Source organism: Hippoglossus stenolepis, chromosome 17 (genome assembly GCF_022539355.2).
Source record: "Hippoglossus stenolepis isolate QCI-W04-F060 chromosome 17, HSTE1.2, whole genome shotgun sequence".
Classification (NCBI taxonomy): domain Eukaryota; kingdom Metazoa; phylum Chordata; class Actinopteri; order Pleuronectiformes; family Pleuronectidae; genus Hippoglossus; species Hippoglossus stenolepis.
In genome coordinates this window covers 8,317,036-8,334,756 of record NC_061499.1, presented here as the reverse complement: position 1 = coordinate 8,334,756, position 17,721 = coordinate 8,317,036, and the positions used below count along the sequence as shown (strand labels likewise).

The 17,721-nt window shown below is 42.5% G+C and overlaps 1 protein-coding gene across 5 annotated transcripts in view; it reads right to left on the bottom strand.

The window, feature by feature from the left end:
- Window positions 1-876: 876 nt before the first annotated feature.
- trps1 (trichorhinophalangeal syndrome I) overlaps window positions 877-17,721 on the bottom strand; it is a 113,628-nt gene continuing 96,783 nt past the window's right edge. For all 5 annotated transcript variants that reach the window (XM_035181941.2, XM_035181944.2, XM_035181943.2 and 2 more), the window contains exons 10-11: window positions 12,107-12,229; window positions 877-8,243 (exon numbers count right to left, since the gene is read on the bottom strand). In XM_035181941.2, coding sequence (XP_035037832.1) covers window positions 6,621-8,243; window positions 12,107-12,229 — 1,746 coding nt within the window. In that variant the 3' untranslated portion in view covers window positions 877-6,620. The remainder of the gene's footprint in view (window positions 8,244-12,106; window positions 12,230-17,721) is intronic.

The window sequence follows — 17,721 nt, the reverse complement described above, 5'->3', positions numbered from 1 at the left end:
CAGTATGCAAACGTGCCTGTGAATTGTTCCGTGTTGTTAAATTCCTTTATGGATTTCTCTCCTTTTCCTGGAACGGGTTCATAATTATGTGCTGCTGCATGTGTCTGCGTGTTGACCTCTCCAGTAGACACCAGGGTGTTTAGTATTCTGGTCCGACGCCGACTTCCTGTGCCCAATCATCACACACTTGTACACTCCCAACACACACACACACACACATTTGAACAGTGCCCTGCTGTCACATAATTTCATTGCGGGCTCTAAAGCAGAGTTAATCAACTCTAATCAATGTTCATATTATAAACAACGATAAATTGATAATGTCGAACATAAATAGAGCAAAGATTTGAGGCCTTTGTGTCCTGACAGAGTTCCCGACACAATGGAGGATGGTGGGAGGCGCTCAGGTGATTTTCTGTGGTGAGTTTTGGTGAGAAATGAGCCTTTGGTTACGTTATGTTGCTTCTGCTATCGCATGTCTTTGATATGTTCAGTAACTTAGCTGTTGTCACTTCAACAAGAATAAAAGATGCTGTTCATTATACCCCTGAACGTGTTGCTCGAACAATTCCATTTGATCCGCAGCAAATAAAAAAACGTTTTTTTTGTCAGGAGGGTGGAGTTGAAGGAAAGTGTGTTACTATTTTATTCAGAGCTGGTTTGATTTCGACAGTGTGTTGTGTGTGTGTAAACGCAGGCAGGCAGCAGATCACAAGAGACACACAGACATAAATGTGGTGGAGCTCCAGGACACATTCAGAGAACACGGCAGAATGAAGAGTTGAAGGTTTTTCTGTTGTAAATCTTTCCTAAAAACACAGGTGGAGGATTTAAGCTCTGCATTGATATAATGAAAGACCCATTGTCCATTTCCAGTATGTTTGTTATTACTTTTATTAATTATTATCATCGTCATCATTATTTCTTCAAGTTTAGCTGTGTAACAAACTTTTCTTGGCTGTCAAAATATGTTGTTGAAATATCATTTTTTGCATGAGATAAAACCTAAAAACAATAACATACAGAGAAGTAGCAGAATAAAATACAACACGGAGGAAAAGAAAAAAAAAAAATCCCATACTTTCTATAAAAGCCATTCGACTGAATAGAGAAATAAAAATTCTACTAAAATATATTGGTTAAATGTACATAGTCATTGTGTGTGTGTGTGTGTGTGTGTGTGTGTGTGTGTGTGTGTGTGTGCATGCGTATGTTTGTCTGACCAATTACAAACTGGCCATTCGCTCCCTTGTCTCCCATGATTAATACAGTACATCCCAAAATGTACACTGAATCCGTACCACTGTATGTATGTGTGTGTGTGTGTGTGTGTGTGTGTGTGTTATCCCTTCCTTGGCAATAAGAACATAATAAACTGAGTGCAAGCAACAGCATCAACTCTATAACACATTCGGACAGATTAAAATGAAAACACTTGTTAAGGCCCCCCCCAATGTAAACGCTGATGTGAAATGCCATCAAACCAAAACACATACAATTCAATAATGAAGTAAAAAGTCATGTCCCGTCATGTGTGACCTGCAGAACCTCCATTCTTAGCAAAATGTCCTCTTTTGGACTGAAAACGCTCCAATGTTCCTGCCGCCATTAAAGTCTATTTGTGTCTCAGCCGTACAGTATCCTCACACGACTCGGGAGGCGACGTTCGGCTGGCGAAGACGCAAAAGAAGATATTTGGATAAGGAATGAGTTCTGCAGGCCACTTACAATATGAAGATTGTGCACGAACAAAGGTTTTCATCATCAAGGCTGTGTTTGTTCTGCTCTCAACTCAGTACAGAGAGAGGATCTTCTTTCAAAAGTTAAACCATCCAAACATTTTGGCATCGGGATTCGTCTCCGGCCCACTGAGGGACGAGATGTAAAACCAGACTCAAGAAAAAAAAATGTAAAAGGCAGAACCAGACCATCCCGTTCTCCCACCCATGCAAATCCTCTTTCTGCCGTTTTCTCAGAAATCCAGTGAAAATCTTGAAAATTGTTACCAAAAGAACAAGAGACCAGAAATACACACATTTCTCCCACAAACAAAAAAAAACAATTGAAGGAGGAGAGAAACTTAACCAAGTTAACATGAACAGATTTTGTGGGTTAAAGTCAGAATCAATTATTTTGGGCACAAATCAGAATAACACAGTCAACGAACTCCATCTCAACCCTGTCGACCTGCTGAGAACACCTCAATTACTTTCATTGAAAGTAGGGAGGCAGAAAGGTGCAGGAGCACATGAGAGGTGAGCGGCAGAGGAGAGAACAGACGGGAGATAAACAGAAAGTAAAAGAGGTATGCGTCAAATTAAAGATAATAGATGAGGAAAAAGAGGAGCGATGTTAGAGTAGATAAAGTGAAAACAAACGGGCGAGAGGTGGGATGAATGGACGCATCAACTAAACCACTGAAAGTTTATTTTGATCCCATTCTCCGCCTTTCAATCCACATTATCTCTGTTTATTCTTCAAAGGCACCCAATCCATCCATCTCAGCAGGTGTCCCTCCATTCTTCCCTTTGTTGTCTTTTAGGAAAGCAGTGCTTCATTCCTTTTTTTTTGCTACATTTGCAAATGTAAACAGTTTGTGTTCAGCTAGCAGCCCCTTGAGAGAAACCCCAAAACAAGTCTATTCTAAAAAACGTAACATTTGCACAAATGATTTCCAGAACATTTGGGATCTGCCTCATCAGTCCTTACACGATGGGACCGATACCAAACAAAGGCCAAAGTTTAGGATAAAAGTTTATCCAACCAATGCAACATGATATGGAGAGTGGAGCCATACATGATTAAGATGTTGAGCAAAATGTTTTGAGGACAAGAATTCTTGCACTTTGTCAGATATGAGGACGTCAGACTTGCTTCAATGGACACAGTTCTAAAGCAGCAGTGAGACGTCTTCACCCAGCAGCAATGATACTCATGAGAAATACTTCCAACCCCCTAAATGTTTGAGCATTTTAAGTAAGATATAACTTTTTGATTGAAGGGTCAAAATGTAAGTTTTACAGTTTAAAACGATTTTTACGTTGTGTGTTGTACCTCAGGAGGTAATAGTGAGTCACTGTGGCATCTGTCCTTGGTCCAACAGAGGATAGAGAATTGGTTACTGCAGGTTCTGTGTAAACCTGTGTTGCAGCCCTCCTCTCTCAGTGGGATCCCTCCACTCTTTCCTCAAACTAAGGGATTTCTCAAATAATCTGAATCCATGTTCCTCCCACTTGCCTTAACGCCGCTGCCGCTCTCGTCTGCAGTTCCAATCAATCCCGCTCAAAACTCCACATTGTTGACTAATGCTTCTCCTGGTGATCCTTTATGTGCACCCTGAATGACAGCTACACAGAACAGGCCAGAGGAGACTGACAAGGCCGGTAAAAACGTTATGGATTTTTTTTTCTTGACAGTCAATCTGCCCATCAAGATTTCTCTTGCTTTGCCTTATGGCCACGCCGTCTATGGCTCAGGGGAAGAGGAGGGGGTGGACACACACTAAGATTATGTGAAATAAAATATATATGCTTAGTTGTTTGGGGTATGAACTGAACAGCTGGCCAATTCTAACATATGGCCCCTTTAAGGTATTTAGAAATGCTTTGTTTCTATACATCAAGATGAATTGTTTAAAAGACTGGAAAATCTAATGTAAAAGGGTTGCTGCAGGGTGCGAGTACTCGACAGGGCAGACGGGGGAATTTATCTGATTTTCTACTTTGTTACGTTTTAGAAATTTCTGCAAGAGAGAAACCTCATCTCACTGCTGCTTTGAAAAAAAGAATGAAATTGGATCTTTTGCTGACACAAAAAAAAAGTCCTGAGTTAACCCCTTAAAATCGGATAGAAATGAATTAATAACAAACTCCACCTCAGAATAATACGTTAGAATGAGCTCAACCTTTAGCGTGATGTGGACAAACTGGCGACATGATTTCAAGCTGTAATTCAGCTTCTATCTCCAAATAAACCAAATACACACTAGAGAACATCCCGGTATTCAGGTTTTCATACATAAGTAACTGAGGCATACATTTCTACTTTTCTCCCAAGTAGTGTACATACATGTGAAAATGAAAGCAACAGTTAGCATAGCAACCAAATGGATTTTGGGCTGAAAATGCACATACGGAAAGTATCTGATCGGTGGGAAGCAGAATGTCAGTTTGTTTGTCCAACTTCTGCCCGACGTGGCTCATGACATAGAAAAACTTTTTGACACAGACAGACGCAGCCATTAGAAAAACAAAACAAGTTACCAGGCACTAGGCGGAATATTTTTCATTCATGTCTTTTTGGAAAAAGCATAGAAAAATATCTCTCTCTTTCTTCAGCTTCCTCCTTCCCAACTTTCATTTTCAATCAGCCTATTATTGTTTCCTTCAAAGGAGTCCCTTGGTGATTTTTTTTTTGTGTTTGTTTTCTAGCAACTAAGGCAGCAAGGCTAGAGAAGTGTTTTTTTCTGTTTTTTACAAAAATAAACAAGATGGCCACCGTGTTGCTTCTTTTTAAAGGACGGGGGTCGTTTAACAACTCTCTCAATGACAAACGTAAACTATGAGAAATGCAAAATTTGGTTTAGAGAGACTTAGCTGTGAAGAAGAGCAGGTGCATTTTAAAAGATGGATTTGAAGTGGGTCACGAGAGGCCAATGACCGCGCGCGGGGGGGGGTTTGCTTGAGTTGAGAGCAACATGATCCATTTTACTTCACTGAATTATAAAAGACGTAACAATCCTGTGTTTTCTTTAGTATTGTTTAGGTCTAACGAGTAACAGTTCCCATTCCGAGTTAAGGCGACTTATTTTGCAGATTTAATAAGACGCTAACATGCTACATAGAGGTAAACTACCAAACTCTCAGCAATATATCGGCTGAATTAAACACTGTAGACGAGAGGCTCCGTAGACTCAGTACAGAGCAAAGATTTATACACTTAACCCCAAGAATTGATCCTTTTGATAAAATTTAGGGTTTTTCTCCCTAAGTTCCTAAGTCTCTCTATAAAACCATGAATCCTAACAACATGTAAAAGACATACAGAAAAAAAAATGTTACATACTGAGACCATGTTGATCTATTGGCACATAAAGAACATGATAAGAACATATATAAGAGAACATGCTAAAACCATTACACCATTCAACATGTAAAAAGGACGTGTCCCATGCTATGAAACAGGCGGGTTGGTGTGCAACACGTGTGACCCCTGAGGACTGAAAACAAAAAACCAAGCGCAAGCCTTCATTATGTTGAACATCATTGTTTGGGGACGGACACATCCTCTGATCCTCGCACACATAAACGACGCAATAACACAAATGCACACGGACACACAACCCCCCTCGTTTTCTCTGTACCATTTCTGTTAGACGGCTGTAACAAGTCTCCTTAAGAACGACAAATAGCTCCAAAAACGAGAAAACAAAAGGAAATTGCAAATAGACTAATTCTTATAGTACCAATTCCTGCAAAAAAGCATTATTTTCCTTTACAAAATAACGTATTATATAGGAAAGAGTAGCAAATTGCATGTTTTCAACTATAACATTATCATCATTATTATTATTACCTTTATTATTATTAATATAAATGTTAAGCAGGTTAATAGATGGTTGTTCTATTAGGCAGGCAGCCAGGCACGTAGCTAGTATCATGGCACGGAGGAAGGTAGAAAACATTGTCACTTGGTTCAATCCCAATGGATGAAGAGAACACTTCGGTCCGGCTTTACACCGGTTCAACCAGTTAAAACTGGTTTTAAGTAAGCAGTTCAAAAAGTCATGGTCAAATCAAATCCAACCAGTCCGCCATTTTTGCACCACTTTGCAGCTGTGGTGAAATTGCATTGATCTGAGCGAACACTGTCAGTTTCAGCAAAGTGTGAAAGAACCCGACTGATCCTTTTTGTACCAATCCAACGGCCGCCCAGAACAAACTGGATTTGTTCTGAACTTCAAGTCTTTAAAATAAGTTTTGGTTTTGAGTTCATTTGCACAGCGGGAAAAGAGTTAAAAACATGCTCCAGGCGAAGTGACCAGATCAGATCTGGATGTACCGGGATATAACAGTCTGAGTGATGCATGGGAGCAGTCGTGGCCAGCTCGGGGTTCAGTTTGGTGCATAAGAGATCAGCTCAGTTCAGCTCAGCTCAAGTGTTTTGCTTCTAGCATTATTTTTTTTTGTATTTTTTGCTCTGCTGTGTGGTGGCTGTGCAGGTGCTGAGCTCCATAAACTCATCCTAAATGAGACCAGTCTCGCTTTCAGTCGAGCTTCCAATCCTCTTATTTGGAAAGCACACAAGTGGCTGTTAATTAATGGTGATTTCAGCTGCATGCCCAGACTCCGTTGTTGAATAAGTTGCTACAGAGCCGTCGAGGGATCCTTTGCTCGACAGACTCTTCCTCCATATTGTCCCTGCAGCCGTGCGGCGGGATCCTACGATGATTTTTTTGACCATTTGACAGCCGAGTGCTTCCAGCATAAGGATGTGTTCCGTTTAGTGCCCGGGATAGGCCCGCTTTGACATGAGCTAGCCTCCAGGAACGTGATGGCATACAGCTTATTCATTTGATGAAACATGTTCGTAAAGGTTTGTGAGAGTCAGAGGTTTCAGGGTTAGTTACTCTCCACGTTCTCTTCCTCATCTTTAGACTCAGCGACAGTCGTGACCTCGATAGTTTTTGTGACGTCGGCGCTGCCGTCCGACGCAGTTTCGCCTCCTAATTCCTGGTTTGTTTCGTCGTGACTCTCCACTCCTACCTCCATTTCCGCTGCTGCTTCATTATCATTGACATCACTGCCTGTAATTTCTTCTGCTCGATCATCAGGACCCTCTGCTGTGACATCATCACTTCCGCACGTGACCTCATCTTGATCGCCTTCGTCCATCTTTTCCTCTGGAGTCACATCTGCAGACTCCTGCTGTGACGTCTCCACGATGCTCGGAGTTTCGCCCTCCTGCGATTGGCCCTTCTGTTGCGACGTCTTGTCCGTGTACCTGTGTAAGCCCCTCTGTATGTGTGTGGTGAAATCGTAGCGATCCGCACACGTGTGGAGGCAAAAGCTGCATTGGTATGGTCCCTGGTCGCCGTGGCAACTCATGTGCAGGGCATACATGACCTCATCTAAAAAGTAGATCCCACAGTGGATGCAGCGATTGGTCAGGTCATCCTGCGTGGCTACTTCCACCATCGTGCGATTCGACGAAACAACTTTTGTCAAACGATCCTGCTCTTCCTTTCCCGACTCCTCCTTCCTGTTCCCGCCTTCATCAGTACTCTCCTCCTCCTTTTTCTCTCCTTTCCAGTTGTCTCGCAACCTCTCAGCTCGTGGCGACTCCTGCTTTCTCCTCTCTGCCCCGTTTGTTGACACGTGGGCATTTGCAGCACTCGTATCCCTTTGTCTTATTGCGAGATCCAACGGAGCGTCGTTTTCTAATGATGACGATGATGAGGAGGACGAGGTTTGAGGATGAAGAGGAGGAGGGGGATAGTGAGGGGGAGCTGGAGGGGGTGGAAGAGGAGAGTATGGAGAGGCGCAGTAAGGCACCGTGTAGCTTTGCTGATGATGCTGTACTGGCGACACCATTGCACTAAGGTAATGTGCGTTATTGCCGAGGCTACCAGGGCTGCTTAGATTACTGAGGCTACCAGGAACCCCAGAGGTGGCCGCCATCTTGTACTTGGTCCAGAATCGGAGCCAATCGGACTCAGGGGTGAGATCAGGTGAGAGGGTTAACGGCAGGGGTAAAGAGAAAAGTGGATACTGATACTTTTCAATAGGTGACCCAGGAGGCGAATAACTAGACGGTTTGGACGGACGCATGTATTTTTCAATGGGACTGCCTCGTTCGGACCCCCCTCCCCCTTTAACTCCCTCTAACTTTGATGTTATTACACCCTCTGCCATGCCGCCATTGCCCTCGACTACCAGCGAGGAGGGGGGGTGTGAAGGGACGAGGAGGGGAGGCATGCGTCTGTGGATCTCCAGCGTTTGATTGGCTAAGAAGGCTTGAGTGGAGCGGGGCGAGCGCGAGCGAGGGGAGGGCTGCTGGTTTTTCATCGACGTGCAGCTCCGGTCAGACTCCTCCCCGTTCATGCGCTCCTCGCTGGTGATTCGCTGCTGCTTGGGGGTGGGGTTTTCAGACGACAGCGAGTCGGGGTTGAGGCGTTTGCGGGTTCGCCGTCGGATAATTTGTTCACCGTTGTTCTGCTTGATTATGTTTAGAGGTCTGGGTGTCTGGAAGAAACATGAAAAAGAGAAAGGTTAGCAAACATTTAATTGTAAATGTGGTGATCACTTTCTGTTTTTGAACTTTACACAAATCATTTAAAGTGACTTATGCGTAATGTACCTCAGCATTATGTGACGACGCTGAAATTAAAGTAATTGCATTTCAAAAGAAGACAGTTAATATTTGTCATATCGTCTTACACATGACAGTCAAAAATCTAAAACTTGTAATTGTAGAACAAAGTGTGTGCAGCACTCCTGTACACTGTGATTTTTGCCCAAACCACAAGGGGGAGCACTTACATCTGATGTAAATGGAGTTTGCCCTGAAGACTAAACTTTGACTTTGTTATCAGAAGCTCATAAACACGAACATATGTCTTCATTTCTGTCTCAGACATCATCACATAATCTCTCTCACTCAGTAAGTACACGGAAACTTCCTGTTGTATATTTTCGTTGAAGCGCAAACTTATAAAATCTATAAAAAACCTGAAAAATAAACAGGTTTTAAGAGTCTAGCAAACAACCATAAAAACTGCTCCGTAGCATCTGCAAAACTATTTCTGAAGCACTCCTCACTTAATCTATTCCCCACTGCAGGATTAATGAAGTTCTTGTAAAGATTTGTGCAAGATGAAACTTTTTTTCTATCGTGAAGTCCTAAATTTGTGCCAAAAAAAACAACTCAACTGTTTTAAGACAAATTAGAGACAGATTTTACTTCCTGGAAGTCAAATAAACACAGCAGTTTAAAGTGTCTTTTAAAGCGTCGGTACGCTTCGACTCAAAAGTAATGACTTGCTATCCTTTTCATTATTTAACAGTCCTCCCGTCTACATACACATTTGAAACAGTGACCTCCAGGCAGCGTTAATTGAAAACAAGGTCAAATTCAAGCGATATAAAGAGAACAACTTTTCAAAAGCTTAAAAAAAACACTTTCAGCTTATTTAAATGTACATTGTCATGCAGGCATAAATTATTAATGTATGTCTAGAAATTATCCGCTGCGCCTGTATGTGTGTGAGTGATGTAGATCCAAACCAATCACGAAAAGATAGATGTAGAGGGGTGAAGCAAGAGGAAATAGTGAAGGATCAACATGGAGGAATTGAAGTTGATGAAAAGCTAAAAGAAACATGGTGAATAAAAAATAAAAGAAATGCAGTAAAGCTGGCATATTTTTTTAAATATATGCTATGACTGCGACTATGCACAGGAAAGATTCATACGATTTTATACATTTATGGTAAAGGGTGTATCTGTGTAGAAAGGAATGTCTGTGACGGAGATATGTGTGTGTTAAAGTATGAAAACATGCGAGTGTGTGTAGTTTATCTGCCTTTGTAGAGCAGCAGTTTCAGGAGAGAAAATACCAGGGATGTTCTGCAGAACATGTGAAATTGTGATCGCCACTTCAGTTCTGACAACGAATCAACAACCATGACTCTGACATGTTCATGTGCCCACAAAAATCTGTTTTGATGATATATTAATGCACATATATTCAGGACCAGCGGCTTCATGCAGCCGCCTGGATCCTTCACTGTAAACAAGTCAATCCCTGAGACGAGGCCGACAGCCAACATGAGGAAAAACACGTATGTCAGTCAAATCACAGAAGTGTGACTTGTCCTTTATGGTCCTTGTGTTTCTACCTATAGAGGAAGGAGGAGAATAAAAATAAAACCAAAGAGAGTCAGGGGGAGATAAGAGAGACAGATGTGACGTGAATGAGAGAAGAGGGAGAGTCATGTATGTTGAGAAGAGGAAAGTGGAAAGAAGAGACATGAGATGCAGAGGAAGAGCGACAGGAAGGAGGGAATGACATTTCAGTCGAGGGAGAAAAGAACAGCAGCCGAGTCTGATTCCTTACAACAAATAGATTCTAAGGCAACATCCATACTGACAGATTCGAAAACAGCGATTTAAAGCCAAAACAATCCCTGTACAGAATCTTAGCTCCACGTCCAGACTTCTCTGCTTCAGGCGCTTGAAAGTCATTTAACCAAGAAATAAAAGCCGATTGTATCCATTCACTTTCCAAACAAGTCTTGGAAGTGGATCAACAATCTTTATCCAACCTTTTTTTAAATTTTATTTTAAACATAAATCGGTTTAATTTATTTGTTCATTTAATTTACACAATATGTTTTGCAATGGCAGCAGTTGGCCTTATTAACTGTACATGTACAGACTGTAAATAGCAAGATGTGTGTGTGTGCAACCCTTTAAGACACACACACAGACTCACACTCACATGGTACCTGTAATGTCGTACATCTTTATGGTTGTAGGGTTTGATAAAATACCTGGGCTGCATTACTGGCTGTTCACACAACTCTCTCTCGCTCTCTCTCTCCCTCTCTCCTTGGTTGACCCCTCTCATCATCTCCTAATATCTCAATCCATCTCTTACTCCTCACACACACCCTCCACCTTCATCATCTCTGTCCGCACCCTTTGCCTGAATTTGTTCCCCTTTTCTTTGTCCTCCTCCTCTTCCTCCCTCTCTATTTGCCGTCCTCCCCCCTCCCTTTTGGGTCCACCTTTTTCTCTCTCCTTATTCATAACTCTCCCTTCTCCCTCACTCGCTCCCAAGTGTTTTACTAGCTGCTATCCTCTCTAATAATGTGTGTAGAGCATATAAAACTTTTATTATGGGATATAAAATATGGTTGTCGTGATGATTGCCAAGAGTGGAGGGAGCCGGGACGTGATTTGAGCAGCAGATGAGACGGACGGGTTGAACCGAGGACGTCTGCAGGGGCAGGAAGGAGTGAACTGCGATAGCTTGTCATCCTCTAAAAGGTCTTTAAAGCTCCATTCGATAATTGCGGCGCAGCGGCCGGGGCTGTGATACATTCTGCCAACTCCTGCACTTCTACATTTATTAACACTGATTTATTAGACAGAAACATTTTTGTTCACTTTGAAATTTTACAAGCCGATCCTAAAAAGCCAATATATGAACATGAATCTATATATATATATTTATATAATTATATACGTTGAGACTCTGAAGGCTCCTTTCACACTTAACTTGAGTTAAATAGGTACATTTGAAGTGTAAATTAGCTCAAACCCCTTAAAACCTATCCGAGGTAAGGAAGTTCAATATTCTGATGTAAACTGAATTCCTGGCTGACTCTTTATCTCATCTGTAATTCATGCAGTCTAATTAAATTTGGGATTTCCATAGACTTTCCCCAGGCTTAGATGGTAAAGTAGATTCATTCCATCATATTTCTCACTCTATGGAAATGCATCACTGTGACTGCTGAAATGGTCTGTAACTCCCCGGAACCCACCAATCCACACACACACACACACACACACACACACACACACACACACACACACACACACACACACACACACACACACACACACACACACACACACACACACACACACACACACACACACACACACACACACACACACACACACAGAATATATTCATAAAAAAATGTAACTGCAATATACGTCATATATTTTGCATCGTATGCTAATCAGCTAGACATGAGGATTTATAATTAGTGGTCAAAACCCACCCTGCAGACCCATCGCAGGGTCTATAAAATACTCTGAGCTGCAGTATTCCTAATCCAATAAACTTCATGAGAGAGTACTCTGTATGTAGACTGAATTAACTGATACACAGACGAGGAAGCTTACTTGTAGGTAACTGACAAGTTGAAATCAAACCTCACTCCTCTCATTTGTGTGAAAGAAACGTGGAATAACAGCCCAGGTATTTATCCATTTTCCCCACAGGACTACAGTTTGTTTAGTGCAATCAGTGGTGTACCAGACAGCGGGTGCAGACACAGCATCTGTTGACATGCCTGTTTGTGACTTACCGAATGCAGTTTTTGGTATAAACCACATGCGTTGCAGACGTAGCCTCCGTTAGCGTTCTTCCTCCACAACGATGTCTTGGTGGTCAGGCAGTTGGCACAGAAGACCCCGCTGCCTCTGCGCCGCTGTGGACGAAGGAAAACACCGGCAGCGTTAGAGGGTGAAGGTTAAAAAATAAAGTTGGACGGAGAAACTGTGTAAGGGTTAGAACGACAGCAGAGAAGAAAGGGAACAGAGAAAGAAAATGTGGATTTGGGTTTTTTTCATATCACTCAAGAACAGTGGATTGATTGGTGGTCAGGTCAGGAGAGAGAGGAAACTGCACCACCGTGCCACGTGAACAACCAGTGTGTCTTTTAAATGTGTGAGTGCGTCAGAGAGATACTTCTGAGATAAATGCGAGCTCCTGCAGTAATTTTGTCAAGCACTACTCGAGAGACGAGGAAAGGGATGAGTTACTCTTTCACCTTGTGGCATGAAGTGCATTAGTGTTTGTCTGAACTGGAGCAGGTACTTTGCAGTCAAGCCTTTGACTTTTTACACACACACACACACACACACACACACACACACACACCCTCTGCAATTCACGGAGCAACGGTGCATAGAAAAGTTGTGTGTGCAAGGAATGGCAGGGAGGTGAAAAGGCCAATTGTCGTGGCACCGCGCTCCATCACAGTAATGAGCCAATCACAACGTTTCTCCATCCCATTAAGTCTCTGGCCCCATTCACCACCTTTATGACCCTGAAAGGACAGCACACCGCATCTTTCTCCTCCACGAGTCTGTCTACTCTCTATCTGCCTGTCTATCCAAACATTTCTGTTTCTCTCTCCGCCTCCGCTTTAGGTTTGTTGCTCTCCTGTCGTCATTTTCTCCTCCCTTTCATTGACTTTTACTGGTGTAAGTTCGGTATAAATATACCAGCATTGTCCAAAGATACCAGAATGTATTTGTTTTGCCTACATTTTTGTCTCCTCTTTATTTTTGGGTTGTAGTCTTCACATAAGCAGCAGTTGATGATCTGAATACTGTAGGTGCCTTTGGGTTCGGCTCTAAAACCCACAACACACCTTCTGTGTCTGCCATCTTTACCTCTGTCATTTTTTGTTTGTCTCTTGTTATCACAATATGTTTCTCCCCTTCCCATCATGGACTTGTCCTCCGCTGGGACCTCCTCCTTTCAGCGCTGCCTTCTTGTTGTTTTACGCTCGTGACAGTGCCGAGAGTTTAGCATATTTCTGCGGGCTCAGAGTACCCGGTTTTAACTTTTTCACAAAAGAGCTCCGCACTTCAGTTGTGCTTTTTTTTTGTTCTTCCTGTAGTCTCAGAGCTGCAGATGGAGCCACTACTGGCACATCCACTCTCAGAGCATCTGTTCCGTGATGCCGGCTAAAAGCAGAGGAGCCCGGTGGGAGTGGCACTGTTCAGTTTGCTTTTGCAATCTAATGCACCGCGAGGATCACAGCGCAATTAACCACTTTACATTTCTGTGGGAGCGCACACCACAAACATGCATGCACACATATAAGGGCAGCAATGCAGCACAGTTGTATTTGAAGAACATTGTTGCTCAGAATGGTCCAGTATGATAAAGAAGGATTTTTTGTGTTTTTAAGCATATTTTGCATGTGTAAATAAACCCCTCTGAGTTGGTGTTGGTGGTGAATGTGGAGAGATTGCTATTCTGCTAGTGTGTAATTGATTTGTGATAGACATGCACATGGATGCACTGTACAAGTGTGTGTGTGAACAGGTGAATGGCAAAAAACTGTATCGTCACCAAGACTAAACAAGCTACTGTATATGAATGCAGGACATGTACCATATTGTGATGGAAAAGATACTGTTCACTAGCTAAAAATCTAATATAGTAAATTACTGTGCACAATTAAGGCAATAATCCTGAATTCATTTGAGGTTGTTGGTCTCTGGCCTTTTAAATATCCATAGATCAGGAACTGATTGAGGATCCATTCTCGAACGTGGAGACAGATTAGATATGACGGACGACTAATCAGACACCACATTCTGTTTTCAATGAAAAGTGGCGTAATTGCCTCTTTGTTTCCTCCCCGTTCGGCTCATAAACAGACATTTCGATGACATTCTTCATCGTGTCTGGATCAGGACGGAAAATCAAAGTTTGAGATTGATGCGCTTTTCTAGATGGAAAACAGCTTCTCTCCGTCTCAATGTGTGATTGATAAAACATCCTCCTCCTAAAAAGGTTTGATGCAATAAACACCTGAGCTAACATCACAGTATTTATGGTACATGTGTTCTCGTCCATCTGACATCAGGCAGCCGAGCACTTGCACTCACAGTCTCTCTGTGTGTGTGTGTGTGTGTGTGTGTGTGTGTGTGTGTGTGTGTGTGTGTGTGTGTGTGTGTGTGTGTGTGTGTGCAACACACACAGTCGCCACATGTAGAGCGACAGAGCCAGGTGATTGATTGATGTGTGCTTCCTGTGTCTGTATGCGTGTGAGTGTATGCGCATGTGTGTGCGCGCGTGTATATGAGTGTGTGTGTGTGTCTAGAATTGCAAGCCAAACAGTGCGTCTGTCATCAGAATTCAGTTTCCCTCCGAGCACCCAAATCATTCACATATGGCCCCACAGCTGCCCCTCATCGCAACACACACAGACACACAGACACACACACACACACACACACATACACAGAGACACACACACCTGAAAAGATTTGCTTCCACTGGCTAATGAGTGCGAGCTACATTTGGATGAGAAGTGTGTGTGGGGGGTGTCTTGGCTACTCTAAAGCTACAAGGATTGCACAGTGTGTGTGAGAGAGAGAGAGAGAGAGAGAGAGAGAGAGAGAGAGAGAGAGAGAGAGAGGTTCAAGTGTCAATTACACAGGAAAGTACAGAAATAGCCCCCACCATCTTCCAAAACACACACATGCAGACACACAATTTGACTCATGATCTCAGACTTCCTTTTCAATCATCAGCTGCTTGGCTCCGCACACGCTGACACACAAACTTTATTGGGGATTCTGCCCCTTGTGCTCTTGTGCATCAGTGTGTATATGCAGAATGTGTGTGTATGTGTGTGTGCATGTTGTTTTTCTGATTGATTACTGATACCTGGCCTCTCCCACTCACCTCAGCCTGCAGAGGAGGGCTGCTGGTAATTAGAGCTCAAGGCCCTAATGACATCTATTTATCTGCGGCCTGTGGTACCGTTCAATTAGCACGGCCGACAACGCCCTCTGACACGCACACATGCAGCACGTACACACACACAGATGCACACAAACGTTCATTACCCTGAGAATTAAACTCTTTATCAACTTCCTCCTAATCAAGGCAGATCCAAGCCAACAAATGAACGTAAAAGTTGAGTTTTAGACACAAAGTTTAAGTTAAGAAAGAAGTAGATTTTCTGCTCAATAAAACACAGTCATGTGGAGTTCTCTCATTTTTAAGTGCTCAAATATGTTGATAAAAGGAAGATAATTTACTCGTCTGAGGAAAAGACGAAGAAGTGTATAAAAAACGGAGTGAATTATAACACTGATAAGTTAATATTAGCAGTTTTTATCAGTCTCATAATGCCCATGAAAAGGCCAGCAGAAATTAAGAGTACATTTACTGGTTTAATAACCTTCAAAATCGGTTTGGTCCGTCTCTCTGCTCTCATGCAGCTCTAACAGACCTTCATACCCTCATGACAGTAAATTCAATACATAACAGTTTGTTTGGGGAAAAATGTTTAAAAATAGACTCCATATAATGTTTCATGGCTTGTTTGTGATCAAGTCTAATTCCCCAATTTCACATTTTGCTTTTGCTCTTTATTGGGTTCATGCTGCCATACCAGCTTCCCGTTAAATGGGTTAAAATGATTGCCATCCTTTAAATTCAAACAGAAGTTATGGGCTGTTCTCTGTGACTTTTTTCGTGACTCGGCTCATAAAACCAACTAATAAATTATAGCTTCATCCATGAGAATCAGATTTTTACTCAAACATCAAAACATCTGGAGGAACCGCACAGTGGCCCGAGCCCTCAGCTGTGGCTTTGAGTCCGTTCAGACATTCTCTCGTAGCCATAAATTTACAGATGTTGTACAAACTGTTTACACTGCACGGCCGTTTAGATCTTTATGGAAGAGCTGGCCCGAATAGATAAGTGTCCACTGATTTGGTTCTGTTATGCAGAGTCCCTCAAATTTACCTCCCCCCCCCGATGTTGCAGCTGCCATCTGCAACCAATGTGCGGTGGCATCTCTGAACTGCTGGTGGAGCTGGAGATGAAACGCAGGAGCTGCCGGACGTCTAAATGCTCTGCTTCCATTATAAAAACTAAATTAAAGTTAATGCTCATCTCCCAGCTTATAAAAATATAGAGTTGTGCACAGACTGTCAGCTTTGAGTCTTGGGAGAAGATGGCAACTTTCTACGAGCAGGGTCAAAGAAATACAAATTTAAAGGTTCGGAAAACCTTGGATTTTTTTTTTCATCAAAATAGATGAAGAGGGAAGTGTAGAAAGAAAGAGTGAGAAAAGAAGAAAGAGATAGACTGAGGCGCCCTGCGGTCTTAAATAAATTAAAAAAGAGGGCTCTCTAAACAAAGTCTTTCAAAATGAAATTACATTTAATTCACTTAAAGAGTAAGTCAGCCTTGCTTTTAACACACAGATGCCGACACACAAACACAGATGCATACACACACAAACACACGGATTCATACTCCCACACACTAATACATGCACTGACTTGCATTAAATCAGCGATTATTTAATCAAGCTGGAAGACTAGCTGAAGGAATTAACTAAATTCCATACTGCCAAGTCTAATATCCTATACACTGTATCAGTCTCTTGCTCTCTCACACACACACACACACACACACACACACACACACACACACACACACACACACACACACACACACACACACACACACACACACACACACACACACACACACACACACACACACACACACACACACACACACACACGAGTAGGAAATGGAAGTGTGCACAAGGGGTAGTTTCAGATAAAGATTCACCAAATGCACCCTTTCAACATGCACACACACACAAACACAAGCATGTGTATACACACAGACTCACACACAGGGTTAGGGTTAGCATCTGGGACCAATCTAATAGAGTGGAGGTGCTACCAACCATCAACTATTTCTGTGTGTGTTACGCACATGGCTCCATGTGTGTGGTTTCTCAGACTACTGTGTGCATTTAAATTGCGTCTCCTAATAGAATAATTGGGTTTGAGTTGAACGGATTTAAGGCGAACCGACTCTAAATTTATTCGGCAAGTTTATTCTTATTCAACAGGGAGAAACGAAAAACCAACAACAACACTGACAATAAGTAAAAGCGAGGTACGGCACAAATGGCTCTAAGCCGGTTACATGGTGCCCTGCGTCTTGTAACTCTGTGACGGGTGCAACCAAACACCTCCCTGAAGCAATCAACAGATATTTGACAAACAAAAAGGATGATAAAATAAGCTGTGTCTCAATTCAAGGGCAGCATTCTTCAGAAACTGCATTTAAACACGACCAACTAATGCATGCTTCCATTCCAAGAGCCAGCAGGTGGGGACTGTTCCGTTGTAGTTC